The sequence below is a fragment of the Ailuropoda melanoleuca genome, chromosome 5 (assembly GCF_002007445.2).
Source record: "Ailuropoda melanoleuca isolate Jingjing chromosome 5, ASM200744v2, whole genome shotgun sequence".
In the NCBI taxonomy this organism is placed as follows: Eukaryota; Metazoa; Chordata; class Mammalia; order Carnivora; family Ursidae; genus Ailuropoda; species Ailuropoda melanoleuca.
Window position 1 is genome coordinate 86,198,620 of NC_048222.1, and position 19,070 is coordinate 86,217,689.

At 38.1% G+C, this 19,070-nt stretch overlaps 2 protein-coding genes across 3 annotated transcripts in view; one reads left to right on the forward strand and one right to left on the reverse strand.

The window, feature by feature from the left end:
* GALNTL6 (polypeptide N-acetylgalactosaminyltransferase like 6) overlaps positions 1–6,108 on the reverse strand; it is a 1,184,120-nt gene extending 1,178,012 nt beyond the window's left edge. For both annotated transcript variants that reach the window (XM_034661384.1, XM_034661383.1), the window contains exons 1-3: positions 6,008–6,108; positions 5,667–5,836; positions 4,968–5,277 (exon numbers count right to left, since the gene is read on the reverse strand). In XM_034661384.1, the coding sequence (XP_034517275.1) occupies positions 4,968–5,277; positions 5,667–5,836; positions 6,008–6,010 (483 nt within the window). In that variant the 5' untranslated portion in view covers positions 6,011–6,108. The remainder of the gene's footprint in view (positions 1–4,967; positions 5,278–5,666; positions 5,837–6,007) is intronic.
* Positions 6,109–6,342: 234 nt separating this feature from the next.
* Positions 6,343–7,501, forward strand: LOC117802405 (xylosyltransferase 1-like). Its single transcript, XM_034661385.1, has 2 exons — positions 6,343–6,697; positions 6,770–7,501. The coding sequence occupies exons 1-2, from the start codon at positions 6,346–6,348 to the stop codon at positions 6,928–6,930; spliced, it is 513 nt and encodes a 170-aa protein (XP_034517276.1). The 5' UTR covers positions 6,343–6,345; the 3' UTR covers positions 6,931–7,501.
* Positions 7,502–19,070: the final 11,569 nt, after the last annotated feature.

Sequence of the window (19,070 nt, forward strand, 5' to 3'; positions counted from 1 at the left end):
AAAAAAAAAAACAAAAAAAAAAAAACCACCTCAATTCTCTTCTCTATACCACTTAAAGCACTCAAACTTCCTTACCCTTTTCCCTACGTATTCCAGCCTCGACTTGGTTTCCTTTATAGGAAAACAACAACAACAAGAACAACAACAACTTATAGGAGGCTAATTGATTCAGCACAGCTTATCCAATGCAGCAATGAACGGGAGAAAAACCTATCTAATGTTTTTACCAGATTGTGAACAGAAGACTGTGTTTCACACAGTCTCCCAGGAGGCAAGGTGATGAACTAATCATGTTGCGATCTACGAGGTCACAGCAAATAATTAAGACACTTGTTACAGTGGTCTGTGTGGTGTGAACCTGTAGCAAGTCAGGATGGATTTTCCATAAATTCAAGAAAAGGTCCTCTAAAATCCTAATTTAAAGCATACATTTTAGCTAATTAAGAACAGTATGGCTCAAACGAATGCATCATTTCACATCTAGTATATTGATAATCCTGAGTGCAGGAAGAGAGAAAACCTTATTTTTTTTCTCCTGTCCTTAGCTCTTCCAATACCTAAGGTTGCTGGAAAAGAAACACAGACACACTCTATGGCTTTAGTGATCAGCATGACAAAGGAAAGCATAAAACAGTCTGCATATACTCAGTACCAATTATCTGACATCTTCACATCATAAAACAGGTTTAAAATGCCAGAGGGGGGAAAAAATGTTCTTAGCCAAAAGAAAAAATCCCCCCAAAGTGTGATACTGATTAACATTAGAAGAGTTGGTCAAAGATGCTAAGAAACCTTTCAGGAGAGTTTTTTGTTTTTGTTTTTGTTTTTTTAAATGAAGGTGAAGTCCCACTTCTGTCATGTACAGCCTACATAGGGATCTGACTAAAAACAAAATATTAACACAATACTTTCCATACCCAAGATGTGATCTCAGGACTTTATGTACCTTATGTGGCAAGCATAATTAGCCCTATTTCATCCATAAAAATTCCTAAGTACAAAGAAATAAGAAGGTTCCACAATTTAAAAGTGACATGAGTATCTAGTTTTGGGGTTTTCTTAATGTGGCAAAAAATCCAGGCCAAACATAAGTTTCTAAAATCATTCTGAATACCTGTGAAAATGCCTGATTTAAAACTCTGGAATTTTGATTCTAGTACTCTCATTTCAAAAATGATTCCCAAAAATATTGCAAGATCTTCATATTCTGAATATTCTTGTATTATATCTGCAAGTCATATTACGTGCAACTTAGTTGCCAAAACTACAGCTTCTTTTGTTTATTAATCTTTTTAATGTATTTAAGAAAACAAAGTGTTGGGGGTAGATTTTATTTACCCATTCTCCTATGAATAATTAGGAAGAAAGGTATAATAATGCTGAATGAAGTAGTTTTGCTCTAAAATATTATTTTGTTCTAATTATCATCCTAATGCATTGATTAATTAAGATGTCAATATATATCTTTAATTTAAATGCAGCTGAAAGCAGAGAAGAACAGAAATTCAAATTTTAAGAGAAAAATTAGAACTATTATTACACAATAATCATACAGTAATCATTCTCAGCTAAATACAATATTCATTACCAATAGATTATTTTGTAATATATGTATATATTTTTAAACAAAATAAAGAGGATAATTATATCACCCCAATAACACCAAAAAGTGACAAAATTATTTCAACTGAAAATAACATGACAATTATGATTGATAACTTAATAACATATAAACCAAAACTATAAAATATCTTCAAATTTTTCTGAAACATTAAAAAGCTCAAAGGTTAAAAATTATTTTAGTAACTGGATTCTAGCTTTGCAGAGCCCAAATAATAAAATACACACTTTAATTATTGCATTATTAAATTTTTTCAATCCTCTTCAGTCATGTGAGAGAAAAGAAAAAAAAACTTTCAGATGAATAATTTGGGAATTTTTATTTCACTTTTTTTCTTTTCTACATCATAAATGGGTAAATACTCAAATATTATGGGAATTGTCATAAATATTATTCTTAATGTGAAATGACAATAAATACAATTAACTTGTAATCGTATAAAAATGAGAAAAAGATGTGCAAAATACCAAACAGCATGAAAATTAACATATATTTTCTATCAGTGTTTTCTGTTTACCCTAAATTTGTTTCAGATTATGTAATATATACTGTCTATACTGAATAATAAACTATTAGTGATGTGCTCTGATAAGATACAAATTAGGAGAATTTAAAGAGTGTTAGCCATTCTATGATTTCGAATCTCCATAGATTAAAGTATTTCTCTACAGCCCATTGTAATAATTAAACTATTTGAAATGGTAAAGCTTTTCAAGTCCTGTGACCATCACCACATCACACTGAGAACCAGAGCTGCTGTTTTACACATAACTGCTGTAAAAATAGACCGCTCATATAGGCACGTGACTTGTTTTGAATAGCTTCAGTACTTACTGCTGTCAATGCCTCAATCAGCACATTATCCTTACCCTCACGATTTTACAACTTAGTGATAAATATAGTAAAAGACGGCTTTTGAAGAACATTTTGGCAATTAACCATGAGATGGTCTTTTTAGAACAAATTGCTAAATTTAAATAACACATTACCCAATAGTCAAATTACATGCTTCAATTGGAAACCTGTGCGTTTAGCTGACTTACAATGATTTATAGATACATTAGCAAACTATTATATCACAATATTAAGCATGTTTAATTCATCACTGAAAGTCACCTTTTATTTATCAAGTGTGTATATATCCATATACATATATAAACACACATATATAAATACACGTATATGACTTAACTCTTACTTATCCAATATTTGTATAATGTCAACTACCCTAATTATCTTTTCAATTATATTTAACAGTGAAATAAAACCAATAAAAGCGTATCTTTTCCTGTTTTACAAAGAATTCTATCTTTTAGTAAGTGACAATTCCTACCTTTTTAATTTTATTTTGTTTCTGTAAGAAAGCATTAGTTTTAAAACTATTACTTCGGTTAAAAACTACTGAAGTATGTGACTGACATTCATTTTATGGCACATTACTGACCGTCTTTACTCTTGGTTTCAAAACTGTTACATAGGATTATTAAACTGGAACGTCACAAGATCTCCATCAGTTACTTACTCAAGGCTGTATGAAACTTTGAGAAATACCTCCTTCTCTTGCCACGCCATGTCTTTCATAATCATTAATTTATTACCTAATATTAAGTATCATTGGTACTACAAAAGAACCAGAAACAAGGAAACTCTTTTGGAGATTACAATAAGTCAGAGAGCTCATTCACCATATTTCATTTTTTAATGCCATTGTACAAACAAATTTCTCATTAAGAGTCAAAATCAATAAGAGCCAGCATGAAAGTTTTAAAGATCTCATTAATAAGATTAATTAGTGTTTTATGTTAGCTATACAACAAATGCTTCAGATGGTTATGGTTAATTGAATTAGCAAAACTCAAGGAAAAATCATTTTGCTTTTGTTAGTTTAACTATTTTGAAATAGAAATTTTACATAATAGTGTATTAACTACCAATGTTAACAAAATCTTGTTTCATATCAAGATTGGGGAAATAACTGATCTAAATCTGAAAAAAAAGTTTAACATTCAAAGTGCCCATCTTCCTTTTTTTCACTGGAATGACACAACAGAAGAATATACTTCAAATCAAAGTTATATCCCTATTAGAAACGATGACAGAGATAACAACTAAATAAAAACATGTCAACATTTTTCTTCAAAATTCCAATCCACCAAAAATCCATAAGCAACTAGTTATCTTTAAAGTTTACAGACTGGTAACCATTACTTCCCAAAATGAAAAAGCAGATTACGTCCATGTATTTCACAACTAACTACTCACCATGTAAAGAGAAGATTAAACTTTGTTAAGTATAAGGACAAATATTTAATTACCATTAATATATATTCCTGTTGTCCACAAATGGACTTTTATTTAAACACATAATATGTGTGGAAGGTACACAGCGTTCATGGGTGATGACCCTTGAAATTAAGAATATTAATACTCTGAGGTGATTCACAGGACTAGTTTAAAAAAAAAGTGTTACATCAGTATCACAGAGAAAGCTGCATTCTATTGTTAAAAGTTTAATTACAGAAGCTGTCTTATTTATTAATAAACAAGAAATTCAACATTACTCCTCATCAACACTTCGTGAAGGATTTTTTGCAGCATTACTCACTAAGCAAGATAGTTATTTTGATCTCTGTTAAGTCATGAGTGATGCACATACTAACAGATTGCATATACGTGAAAACAAGACATACCACACTGCGCAGTGTTTCAGATATGAAGGAAAGCTTTTAGCAACAAACTATTACCACCAGATTGTGAAACTGAACAGACATCCTTGATAACTCTGCCTGTAGACCCCACCACACCACCTTAGCAACAGAAGAGAAAAAACAGAGACTTGAAGTTTCCAGAGTAAAAAGCTGTTGCTAAGCAAAAATTACAACCAAAAATATAGAAAGCTGTAGCTTGGTTTTTGAGAACTACTTCACAAGTTTAATGATTTAATTGGCCCTGTTCACTCTAATGTAGATACCCAAGCAGGGTGAAAAGCAAAAACAAATCCCCGAGATTGAACTTGTACCAAACCCACTTCCACATCCCACAAATTAGCAGTTACCTTTCATATACCTCAAGTCAAAATCAACCTAAAGACCAACTGAGAGAGACTGTCTCCTCTTCCTCTTGACCTTTCTTATCCTTTTTTCTAGTTTATTTTATATTTCACCCATGTCAGTGGTTGCGATCTTAAAACAAGGACTCTCTTAAACCCCAAAGTCTCGAGTCTTGTAATATGTGCCCTGCAAATAACTTGGGAGCAAACCAAGGCTACCCCACACTCACTTCCTTGTGTCCCCTTGAGTTGCATGCCTTACCAATCCTCCTGTGAGCTTTCTCCGGATGCACTTACCTGCTGCTCCCCAGGTTCTGTAGATTTCACCAAGTGCTTCTCCTTGTACAGAGACCAGAGACCAATATTGGGCAGGAAAATTAAAGCCACCATGAATAACAAAGTCATCTGCAGAAATCTCTTCTGTTTCCTCTTCATTGCAAATGATAACAGAGAAGAAAAGTTAAAGGAGATGGCTCCCTGACTGCTTCTTGTGTTTAATGCCAAAGTCCTTTCCTCTCCCCTGCGAAGCACCAGAAACTGAGGAGAAGCTAAAAACTTTTGTTGCGTGCTCAGCACCAATCTGCTCGATTCAGAGGGAGTTGGGCATCTGCAGAACAAACGCACAGTTACTTTCCCCCCAGAAAACTATGACGAAGGCATTATCTATTGGCTTAGAAGTAAATGACTTGACTGAGGAAATCATTAAGCCTCTCTTATTAAGCAATGGAGTAAATATGATCATTTGACACATAATCGTAAGTTATGAAAGTCTATAGCATGCTAGATACGTAAGAACACAGTAGTTGTGGGGTTTTCCCCTTTTAGTGGGATAGGGCTGGGTTGGGCAGGAGCGGGTCAGTAGGGGAAACTGAGTGGGAGGAAGCGGCTCAGCCCCAGCAAGTGTCAGGAGGAAAAGCGTCCGCTTTTGACATTGGAACATCACCTTCGTCGTCTCCCCTGAACGTCTCCTCCTGTGCTTCCCCTGGAATAACCCACCTGAACTCAAGTTCAACTCCCTCTGAAGCCAGCGTTAGGCGGGCTCCACACGGATCCAGGGACACAGGCACCGGAGCACAACTCCTGTTTGGATGGAGGTCCACAAACTCCTGGAGGCTCACGCGCTGTCTCAACTCTCCTCCGCAGGCAGCGGCTCGCGAGCGGGGAACCTGCAGGAAGGGAGGCTACAGATGTCAGCGGAGTCCAGCCAGGAAGTGGAGGCGCCGCGCCGTTTCGCCTCGCGCAGCCCTCAGAACGTGATCTTCCGCGAAGTAAGCGCTCTGCTCATCAATCTCTTCCCCTTCCCCCGTGACGCTCTCGCGCTCCGCTGTTCATGTTACCATTCTTTTCCGGCAACTGAGCGAACCCAGAGAAACATCACGAGCACCTAAAGGGCGGTGTGTTCCAGCTCCCCTCCCGCGAAGGGGATGGAGGGAGGCGAAGCCGAGTCTGCGCCGGGCTGGGCAGTGGGCGAGGGCGCCGGGGAGGACGAGCAGCAGGAGAAGCTGCGCCGCGCTAGCTCCCGGCCGCCCGCTCCTCGCTCGCTGCCGCCTGCCTTCCGCCGAGACGCTGCTGGTGCGGACCACGTGCGGGAGCCCGAGCCCGGGAGGGGAGGGCGGGCCGCTGGAGGGGGTGGGCAATTCCGCCCAGCTTCCAGACCCTATATAAACAAATCCTGATGCGAGGAAGAAGAGGAGGGCGAAGACGCCTCAGGACGGGGACTTGCAGCTGCCAACCTCCGCGGAGCCTCTCTTTCTCGGCCGCGGCTTTTCGGGGCAACCTCAGACCGGCAGAGATACCAGCTCCCCCACTCATCTCACCCAAAAGGCGCCAGGCCAGAGACTCCGGAGAAAAAGTCGCCGGCGCTCGCGGGTTTACCCGGATTCTTCCATGGTGCCGGCGGGAGCGCAGCGAGCCAGGAAGCGGAGGTGGCGGCGGCGGCGCCCGCGGCCGGAGACGGAGGCGAACCAAGGCTGGGCTGGTCCCGCCGACGGGGGCTTCCCGGGCACGTGTTCCGCCGCTCAGGCCAGGTACGCGGTGGAGGGGGAGGAGGAGGATCCCGAAGCGAGGCAGGGCTGAGGCTCGGGGTTCTCACGCAGCAGCTTCTGGAGCGACTCCCGCGGAGACCCAGGGCAAACACCCAGGGCCCCGTCAAGGTTTGGCAGTGCCGCCGCGCTCCTCCCCCGCCCTGCTCGTCCGCACTCCGCGCTCTTTATCACTGCAAGGCTACCTGTCCCTCCGACCTCGCACACTCCTCCCATGATACCCGGAAAATGTGGGGATCGAGGTAAGTCTCTGGCAGAAGGGACTCCTCCCTCCCCAACATATAGATGCACCAGCGCCCCTGAGCGCACACGCACGAACCTGGGCAGCCTGGCCAAAAGACCTGCGTGCCTGGCAGCGTGCATTGGGTATTCTTGGGATCCAGAGCTCCTAACTCCCGAAGGAATGGGGACTTAGATGAGGCGACAGACATGTATGCAGTGCCCCCTCGTATCAGCCCTGTCTAGAACCAAAAAGAAGCGCCATGGCCATCTCTTTGTTACAGGCTAGATGTGATGCCCACCTACTTGGGATAGATGAGACAGTGGGCCCCAGAATGGTATTTTGGTAGTTTCTCTCTCCCTTCTTTCCTTCCTCTCTTCTTCATCTCTCGCTAGCTCACTCCCATTCTCCTCCCCCTCCCTCTTCCTCCCGCTTCTACTCTCTCTACCCGTGGCTCACTTGAGAAAGACACAGATGTGAGTGTGAAGAGTTATGCCTTCAACTCCTCACATTATGATTTTAAAATGTATTTGAACAATATATATTGGCTGTATGACTGCATGAATAAAGCTTTGTGGTGCAATATTTGTCTTTGTGAATTACTTGCATATCAGAAGAATATATAAACATGTTTCATAAATGTTTTTAAATATGTCCTTTATGTAAAGACCAGTTACCCTTCAATTTCACACAAATGCAAGAATCCAGAGAGCAAGGGGCTTAGTTCCTCATCTCTCTCTCTCTCTCACACACACACACACACACTGCCTTTTGTATTCTGCATTATTTTCTAATCTTTTTCTCTCTTAGCAAGTGCAGTTCTGAAGCAGAAATATGAATTCTGAGAAGCAACATAGCAAGAAGAGATTTTGCTGGGAGGCTTGGTCCTCAAGGAAAGGTTTGGGGAATTATTTAAGTATGTTGGACATTTTCTGCCTAATAAGTTATTAACAATTAAGAAATAAAAGTATTCCAAAGTAAACTTGAAATTAAAAAAATTAAAAACCCTTCACATTTTAAATAATATTGGTTTCTTCATGCCCCCCTCCCCCCTAAAAAAAGCCCTGGATCACAAATAGACATATTGTCATATTGTCATTCTGTTTGCTAAACCCAGGATTCTGACTTGAATTGTGCTTCGTTATTGTTACACTAGTAAATGGTCTTGCAAACAGTACCCATTCCCGTAACATTGTTAGTTTCAGTGACTGGGTATAATAACTGTTACTTCCCACATCAAGTACATGCAGAATACATGGCAGAAACTAGAGGGAGAAAATTATTATATTCTCCCCTTTTCCTGTGTAGCTCCAAACAGTCACTTTTGCTTTTTCCCTCCATTTACCTATTTACTTATTTATTTATTTATTTATTTATTTATTTATTTGAATCAGATCATCATTTCCCTTCAATCTGGTCTTCTTTTGCAATTCTACATATAAATTTCCAATAAATGACAATGCTTCTAACTAAAATTGATATTTTAGGTTCAGTTTACAAACACACACACACAATGACAGTTAATTCCTTTGTTCAGATAATCCAGATTAAATAGAAAGAGAGTCATATTCTTTTTACATTAGTTATTAATCTTGGTTTAATCAAAATCCTGTCTTTAAAATTTGTCTTATATCCAAAGGCCCCTTCTTACTTCTGTTTGCTTCTCCATTTTGTTAATGATTCAACTGGGAACCTCAGGTAATCAGAGTCCCATGTGTCTAGCAATGTGTTAATAGCTACAGGGACAGACACATGGGAAGCAAATAGAGCAATATCTGTGACTATGAATAATTTACGGTCTAGTTGAAAAAGTAATATAAAGGGAATTGGAACAAATTGGAAAGAAGCAGAAGGATATTGCTTTAGTTATAGCTCTACTCCAAAATTTGATGACTTAAAACAACTATCTCACTATCTTTGCATTTGAATGGTCTCAGCTAGGCACTTCTGCTTTGATAATGGCTGGGGGTCCTGGGGCTTGGGTCTTGCTGGGCCAGGATGGCTCCCTCACATGGGTAACAGTTGGCACTGGCAGCTGGAAGATCTGGGGCAGTCAGGTGGAGCCTCTCAATTCTCTAGATGGCCCCTCCACATAGCCTGAGCTTCTCACAACATGGTAGCCAGCATCCAAAAGGGAATATCCCAAGAATCTGTGTTCCAAGAGGGAGAAAACAAAAACTGCCAAATCCTTAAAGGCCCAGAATTGGCACCACATCACTTTTGCAATAGTCACAGGACCAGCCCAGATTTCTCTGGAGGGGGTGGTGGTGAAAGTATGGGGGTCAAACTGACATCTCAGGGAGAGATTTGATGAAGAGTATATGACCATCTTTAACCCACTATAGATCTATTCAAAGGCACAGAGGTAGAATTCCTAAGGCAGGCCTAACCAGATTAGACAGTGGATGATAAGGTGTAGTGGGGAAACGTTTTCATAGGTTGAATTGATGCAAATTATTCAATTTCTACAAAGATAGTGAATTGACTTTTAGTTTAATATAGGTTTATTATGGGGGCACTTGGGTGGCTCAGTCAGTTAAGCATCTGACTCTTGATTTCGGCTCAGGTCATGATCTCAGGGTCATGAGATCGCCCTGCATAGGGCTCCATGCTCAGTGTGGAGTCTGCTTCTCTCCTTCTCTCTCTGTCTCTCCCTCTGCCCTCCCCCCCAATCTCTTTCTCTCTCTCTCAAATAAATAAATCAATCTTTAAAAAAAAAATAGGCTTATTACTTCACTTTCCAGTTATAAATAGTAGGATGTCACGTACACCACGATGACCTAAGTTAACATTGCTGTGTGATATACAGGAGAGTTGTTAAGAGACTAGATCCTAAGGGTTCTCATCACAAGGAGAATTTTTTTTTCTTCTACTATATCTATATGAGAAGATGAATATTAACTAAACCTATTGTAATCCTTTCACAATATACGTATAAGTGAAACCATCATGCTGTACACCTTAAACAGTGATGCATGTCAATTCTCTACAAAACTGGAAAAATAAGCTTATTTTATTTGAAAGACTGATGACATGATTAGAACTTAATTGGAAAGAGAATGTTCGCCTTGGATCTTAATATGGTGGGGTGTATTTACATCGAGATGAGTTTTTTCCCAAGGTTTTAAAAGAAGAAAGAGACACTAGAAATGGAGGTATATTCCAATCTTCTTTTATCCAATGATGAAGTCTGGAATATGAAAATCTTGAGTTTTCACTCTGAATAAACTACTAGGATATTTTGTTATCAGTGTACCTTTAGCTAAGTTATCTCAGTTTTTAAAGAAAAATGAGTCTACAGTGAAAATTGGGAATGTACTACATAGCAATTTTAGTAAACGTATATTTAAATTATACAATTTTTTGTGAAATTAAATTAAGACCTATATTGCAGGAATCTTCTTCAATTTTTTTTTTCTGGAATTTCAGTGTTTTCCACTACACAATAGAAGGAAATAAGAGCCAATTTAAATATCAAAATGTGATAATACCCAATCTCTATCATTGTTGAACTTCTTCACCAAAAAAGCCCTGAGCCAATTTCTATATATATGCAAGTGCTGTTGGGCAGAGGATACAAAGATGAACATTCTTGCAGAATTTCAGCACCGCAAGGGAGTTAAAGGTGTTTGCAGTTAAATGTGGTGCAAAGTAAAAAGTGACAAATGCTAAAAGAAAAAGAAGGTTGTTTCTTCTTGGCCTAAATATTTTCTGACTAGACAAGATCTTCACTTTATGTTGTATAAATTCGTAATAGTCAAATTTACATCTGAATATTTTTTTTCTTTTAAGAGTAGAATATACTTTGATTTGAATGTTTTTCTTTCCCTATATATTTCGCTATAAAACATTTCTTTAACACTACATGCCAGGCATTTATATAAGCATTTCTTAGGCATAAGTCATTTAATTTTATAAATAATATTATTATGTAGGTTCTATTACTATCTCCATTTAATAGCTTTGGAAACTATGGCAAAGAGTTTGCTCAAATAAGTGTAGTAAGTGGTAGCGTAGGAATTCAAACCCAGGCATTTTGCTCCAGATTTCACAATCCTAATCACTGCATAGTATTTCCTAAAAATTTTTCTGACAAAGATGTTAATTTTTTCTCTCTCTCTCTCTCTATATATATACATATATACATATTTTCTTTTCATTTTTACCTTTGTGAGATTAAAGGAGCTAAGCAAAAGAGTTGAATTTGGGGGAGATGATAGTCCAGTTTTATAAACTTGAAGCTGCTTTGTTCTTTTTCTTTTGTTTTCTCTGTTTTTTTTTTGTTGTTGTTGGGAGTGTAAAAACGAAGGTTATGCTGAAGGTAAAAGTACATAGTAAACTATTCCTTGATATTTTATGTAATATATAAATATATTTTTAGTTTCCATGATTATAATTATATATAGATCACATACTAGATTTCTAGCTTAGTCTTGACCTTTATTTTATCATGTACAGCCTTTTACAAAGAGTATTTAACCCATATGATGTGTGTAAAACATTTGTGGTGAACAAATAAAGTACATCCATTTATTTCAATGAAAAGTCTAAATATTGTTTGAATGATGAAATCAAGTGGCAATAAAATCTATTTTAAATTTGAAGAAAAGATTCTCTGTCATAATGCAATACAAAATATAAAAGATGGAAAACGTTTTAAAAAGATACAATTAATGTAAGTGAAGCCAGTAAAACATGCTTAAGAGGCCACTGAATGGTATATGGTATGTTCCACTTCTTTTTTTTTTTTTTTGAGAAAGAGAAAATAAAGATGACAGACACATTTTGTATTGAATATTAAAATTTTTTTCTAACAGTACTTATGGACATGAAATAAATTTAAAAAATATAAACTTACTACAATTTGAGATATACTGTTATCAATTAACCGACATTTACTATGCACTTTATACGACCCAGGCACTGAAGACACAATAGTGAACACCATGGACAAAACTCTGCCTTCAGACATTTAACAACAGAAACAAGTCAAGTGTAGATTACAAATTAGAACAAGTGATAGTTAAAAATTAAGACATGAAAAAGAATAAGTCAGGGAAGAAGAATAGAGCATGCCAGGAGGAGAAGCGGCATAATTTCAAATAAAGCGTAAGAGAAAGTCCTCACTGAGTAACATTGAAACAAATATCCGATGGAAGCAAAGAAGTGAACTTGGATTCCAAGAAGCTGGAATTCCAAATAGGGGAAGCAGCAAGCAGAAGACTCTTCAGTGGGTTTGTCCAGGATGCGAGAGAACAGCAAAGAAAGAGCTTCTGGAACAAAGAGCGGCGAGGGAGGAGATGGGGCGGGGGGCCGCGGTGAGGAACAAGGTGAGAGCCAGATCAGATATTATCATCTAGTGTAGACAGAGATTTAAATCTATAGGAGAAATTTGGCTTTTAGTCGAGTGAGATGGGAAGCCGCTAAAAGATGTGAGTACAGATGAACACAATCTGAGTTATTTTTTAAAAAGATCATCCTGGCTGCTGTGTTGAAAAGAGATTACAGGATAGATAGGAGAGAAGTTGCATTAATCCAAAGGAGATGGTGTCTCTCTCAGGGTGACAGCAGTGGAGAGGAAGAAAAATAGACTTGAAAGATTCTCACTATAAAACTGCACTGAATAGTTGCTGGAACAAATATGGGGTGGTGAGAGAAAGAGAGAGCCCAAGACACTCCAAGTTTTTGGTCCACGGTCTTGCAAGGCTGGATTTGTCTTTTATTGAGATAGGAAGACATTAGGAGAAACAGGCTTGAGGTAGACGATCAGGTGATTGGAACTTACTGAAATGATGTAGCTAATGGTAGAAATGTCGAATAAGTGTTTAGCTGTAAGACTTTGGAACTGACGCGGTAGAGGGATGTGGCATCTAAGTTGAGGACATAATTCTAGAAGTCCTTAGAGTACTTAAAGCCATAAAATGTTACGAGATTATGAAGAGACTGAGTACAGATAGGTAATAGAACAATCAAAGGTGCTCCAACAATAAAAGCTTAGGGAGATGAAGAGAAACCAGCAAGACCTTGAGAGGTAGTAGTCAGTGTGGTTTGCTGAAAACCATGACAGTCAAATGACGAGACTGTCTCAAAGAGGAGGCAGTGATCAGATCCATCAAAGCTGATAAACTGATAAGTTAAAAAAGATGAAGTTGAGGGGTGCCTGGGTGGCACAGCGGTTAAGTGTCTGCCTTTGGCTCAGGGCGTGATCCCAGCGTTATGGGATCGAGCCCCACATCCAGGCTCCTCTGCTAGGAGCCTGCTTCTTCCTCTCCTACTCCTCCTGCTTGTGTTCCCTCTCTCGCTGGCTGTCTCTATCTCTGTCGAATAAATAAATAAAATCTTAAAAAAAAAAAAGATGAAGTTGAAAAAATCATCACTGGAGTGAGCAATTGTAAAATTTCCTCATTCCATTAGGAAGTAGGAAGGTAGCAGCATCAAGTGCAGCCAAAAGTAACAGTTCAGATACAAGAAAGGATGATCTCTACAGAAAATCTGGTAATAAAGTTTTAATTAGCATAATTATGTTAAGCATTTAATGACCAAAGCAAGGAATGTATTTAATTTTGTGCTATACAAGTGCATTTATCTCTGAAAGCAATTATCAAAAGAAAATGAAAAGATTCTGAACATCACCAGCGTATGAGAATTTAAATTATTTTCTTCCTTACTGTGAAACTAAGACACAATGATTTTAAACTTACTGCACATAGGCCTCTTAAATTTTTAATGGTAACATTAAAAAAAGACTAAAAGTCACTGGGTTAGCCATCCTTGTCTTCTGACCCAGTCTGATCAACTTGAAGGTTGAGCGTTAGGTACTCATTAATGTGCTCAGCAAATTTTATTGAGAAATTAGTCTTCCAGAAACCTGTATCAATTTCCGATCATCTAAACAAATTCAAATCTTGCAAGATTTCAGGTCTCATTCATGCATTCTGCCCGCTGATCCTCTGGAAGTTCTTGAGGATTTAATTTAACCAGATACACACACACACACACACACACACACACACACACGCACACAATTTCTATCAGCATGACTATGCAGCAAAAAATTAATATCACCTTATGCCCTTAAAATAACATTTTGTTAAAAAAAAGACAGCTATTATTGCACATGGACAGATATATTAAAGTACTGGTGAGGGGAGAGAGAGAGGAAGAAAGATACTAACTAGGGACAAATGCAAATTCGCAAGCAGTGCGCATCTTAATGCTTTTACATCTTTTAGGAAATCATCATGGTATATCACTATCAAATTCTACTCAGGAGCTACCCTTCACTTTCTCCCTATTCATTATGTGATTCTGTCTGAACATTCCAGTTCTGATTCTATCAACTGTCATCTATCTATCTATCTATCATCTATCTATCTATCATCTATCTATCTTAAAAAAGGAAAGCAGAGGCCCCTCAAAGTGAAAGAGGGCTCATGTTAATTACAACTGGTGCGCTAATAAATTATATCAACAATCCTAGTACCGTAAGTTATTTGTTAACTACACTGGTTGGAATCTGTGGTTTCACCTCCAGATGAGTAAATATATCTTTTGAAGTCCCCTTTTGAGAAGCTGTTAAGAGATATCTTAGTGATAGTACAAAGAGCAAAGAGGACAAAGAAAGTCTGTGTTCAAACCCCACTTGCATTACTCACCATCTCAGATGACCTAGAAAGACATTTAACAATACTGAGTGTCTTCTTATAAAACTCTGGAATTGAAAAATTATACCTATTTCAAGAGTTACTGTGATGACCCAAACAGATGTTTTCTGAAATGCTAAGAGCTTCCCTAATATAAATTTCCATTTATATAGGCAGAATAGAATCAAAATAAGCATACAGATAATGGGACCTCACTCGTTAGTTAATTCCTTATCATGATGTTTCTCTTTCATAGTAAATCACAATGGGGATTGGATTTAAGTCTATCCCTCATATAGAGGAAAAGGATCCTTTCAAATCAAATCTGCTGGTGACATTTGCTTTAGGCTACACTTCACAGTTTCTTGGTTAAAACGAAAAAGACTTTTTAGTACGCTAAGTATATACACTACTAGGTAGTTAATAATTAAAGTTTTAGTAAAAATAATGGGTTATTATTGCTCCTACTAATGTAGCATTAGTTATGCTATCAATAACCTTGTTTGGTTTATGTGTCAGGCACATTGTTCAGCATATTTAACATTTTTAATCTAATCCAATATTTACAAAATCTTTGTTTCATCTCTACCTTTAGTTGGAATTATCCCCATTTTTTAAAATATTTTATTCATTTATTTGTCAGAGATAGAGAACAAGCAGGGGGAGCTGCAGGCTCCCCACTGAGCAAGGAGCCTGATGCTAGGCTCAATCTCAGAACCCTGGGATCATGACCTGAGTGGAAGGCAAATGTTTAAAATGACTGAGCCACCCAAGCATCCTCAATTATACCCCATTTTAAGGATAAGGTAACAAAAGAGCAGGAAGGTAAGGGAATTTAGAAAAAGTCACCCAGCTAAGAATACATGGCAGATCTGGAACTGAATACATGTCTCTCTGATTCTAACATCTGAGCTCACTCTGTTAAAACAAAAGCATAAGCATTTTGCTAAAATTACTTGATTGATTTTAACTTTTTATGAAATAGATATAATTTGATTAAATTTAAAATCCTAGGTTATATCCTTTTTAAAATAATTTTTTTCTATAATATGATGATGTGAGCTTGCAAATAAATGTTTTCCCATTCGTTAATGAAAACTTCAAAAGTAGTTTCAGTAGAAAAACTTTGTACAATATTATTGAACAAGGCTGTACCATATATATATCTTGTTGAAGGTTTTAAGAACTAGATTTTTGTCTTGTACTTCATTGGGAAATGCTTTCAAGAATTCAGGCACTGTATTTATCTATTGCTCTTTTCACTACCAATTTCATTAACCAGCTTTTCACTGCTACATAAACTTTAAAAAGTTTTACTTTATATAAAATAGCAATCCTTTTATCTCTTGTCAAGAAATTGAAATATATATTTAAAAATATTTATTTGTATATATGCCTGAATACAAACATGTCTACATGTGAACATTGAAACAATTAACAAAGTCTCATTGGTGCTTAAAAATATGATTCATTTCCCAAATAGTGGATACTTTTCTACCATACTCATTCAAGGAAAGAAAGCCAAGAAAAGATCTCATTCCCAAGATACTATAAGTGCTCGATACACAGTATTATAATAATGAACATACAAATGAATGAATATCTGAACATTCTATAGAGAATGTACTAGACTTCAATAATCTCAGTGTTGGAAGTATCCTTAAAAGTCACTTACCCAAAATGTTACTCTGCAACCTGCACCACAACCACATGCTCAGAGAGATGTCAACCCCTTGTTAAAAGACTTGTAATATCAGGGAATGATCTACCTCCAAACTACCTGTCTTACCCCGTACAACTCAGCTACAAAATCATTCCTTGAATGGAAATAAAACCCATTTCCTTGTATATTGGTCTTGGTTCTACACCATGTGCTCTCCAGTATTGGTCCCATCCTTTTTGCACATGACATTTTCCATATTTGATGATATTCTATTTAATAAAGATCATACATACTGCCTATGTAATTTATGTAATAACAATTTCAATATCTTTTAATATCATTTGAGAGGATATTAATTGTTTTATTTTTCATTAATACATCAAAAGAACTTTTCTAAAGTAGACAAATATGCCCTCAGGTACCTAATATGTGGCCATTAATCTGGTGAGTTCATTGTTCCATCCTCATCAGGAAACACAGAGCAGAAGTTCCATTCACAAAGGAAGCAGAACAGTATGCATTTATGTTCTTTCAGGGCTGTATTGTCTCCCGTGTTCTGCGGTAGTACAGTCCAAAGCAACCCATCCCACCTAGAATCCCTCAGTACATTCTACCGGTCTGCTTGACTATAGCATTAACTTCATGCTAATTGACATGAGGGTGTGACTATCTCACACCCTCAAAGTAATGAATGAATTTTTAGATCTCACATTTTTTAGACTAAAAAGGAAGCACGCTGTCCTGTAGGCCTTACTGGATTCTAGAGATAGTATATCTCACTTAATAATACTGGTCCAACTATTACTGATTGACAAGGAAGGCTGCCAGCTTTGAGTGGGAACCAGAGAAGGAACAGGCTCTGCAACAAGTCTGGCCAGTGCGCAAGCAGTCTTACCATTGGGGCCACATAATCTGGCGGATGCTATGGTATAGGGAGTATCCCTAATGGAAAAATGGTGACTGGTATTCATGACAAGCCCTGATAGGAGAATCACAACATAGCCCCTACACTTCTAGATCAAGGCCATGTGATCTGAAGGAGAAAATCATATTCCTCTTGAAAAAAATTCCTAGTGGCTAGTTGGTCTTGGAAGAGACAATGCTTGGGCACAGGACAGTAAGCGACCAGGCTGCCAGAGCTTCCCAATATCAGCTGGAGTTTGTCCTATATCAAATCACAGGGTTAGGTGACTTCAGCAGCCATCCTTCATAGCGTGTATGTTCTTCATCTGAGATTGGACACATGTTAAGTCCAGGGCCAAAGACACAAGGAAACTCCATTAATAAACGGTCAAGGCATCCATGCCTTCTACCACTGTTGCAGTAGTACCTTTATAATGCCTCATACCAATGGCCACAGCTATCTGATGGATGAGGAAAAGTTCAAGGTTGGTTTTTGAATGACCTATTTTGGTATGGGTTTGACAGCTAAAATTGGACTTCTGATACACAAGTCAGGGGCAATTCTAAAATTCAGCAATGAGAAAAAATACTCTCAATCAGCATAACTGCATGCAGGACAACTGGTCATCCACTTTATGTGAGAAGAAGAGAAGTCTGTAGTAAGAATATATATGCATACATACAAACACAACATCAGTGGAAAATAGCACGGCTGGTAGGGGCCCAGACAGAGAAATATCAGAATACGGGGACAGGGAGCTCTAGAGAAGAAACAAATGGTTGGGCAGATAAGAATGGGAATAAATTGTGAATATATTTGTATAGAATATCAGTGCCCATCAGAAAACATCCACTATGGGGGCGCCTGGGTGGCACAGCGGTTAAGCGTCTGCCTTCGGCTCAGGGCGTGATCCCGGCGTTATGGGTTCGAGCCCCACATCAGGCTCCTCTGCTATGAGCCTGCTTCTTCCTCTCCCACTCCCCCTGCTTGTGTTCCCTCTCTCGCTGGCTGTCTCTATCTCTGTCGAATAAATAAATAAAANTAAAAAAAAAAAAAAAGAAAACATCCACTATGGAATTGGCACAAGTAGATCAAAGACATGATGAGCCGACGTCACCCAGAGGCTGTCCTAGGTTACCCCAGAACTGGCATATGTGCTTATTAATGGAGTAGCTATGGTGGCAGGTATGTGCATGACCATAAATGCCTGAGTTTCCTTCCAATAATCCTGAATTAGCTATCATCATCGCCAAATGTCCAAGCTACCAGCAACAAGGACTTAGACATAAGTTAGTTACATTGGATTTCATCTATCCTGGAAGGAGCAGCAGTTCATTTTGACTGGAATTGATCCATTTATGGGCTTGCCTTTCTTTCCTTTAGCACCTCAAGCAGCACCACTATCAGGGGGTTTACAGAGTAGCCACACTAGGTAGTTGGTCAATAACAACTTATCCTACATAACATACTGTTGGTCCTAGAGATTCACTTCAGACAGGAGAGTGGCAATGGCCACATGACCCTGGGACCCACAGAGCCTATTATCTAGCTATCTAGAAGCTACTGGCCCGGGAGAGCAATAGAACAGCTTTTAGAAAGAAATTTGAGAGAAACCATCTTGGAGATGATACACCCACCATGAGGGTTGGATACAAATTAAATTAATCAGAATGCATGAGTCTGGAAAACAAGTGGTAAAAGGAGGAATGACCCATTTGAGGAATTTGTGATTCTTTACCCCTGCATTTCCAGTGTCTGCTCTCTAGAAGTCCTGGTTCTCAGAAGGAAACATTTCCACCAGAACATACATGAAATTCCGTTAAACTTTAAGCTGTTGCTGCTATCCAACAACATTGTATTCTTCGGCTAAGAAACCAGCAGTCAAGGCAAGGGTTAACTATTTTTTAAGTAATTGACCCTGATTATCA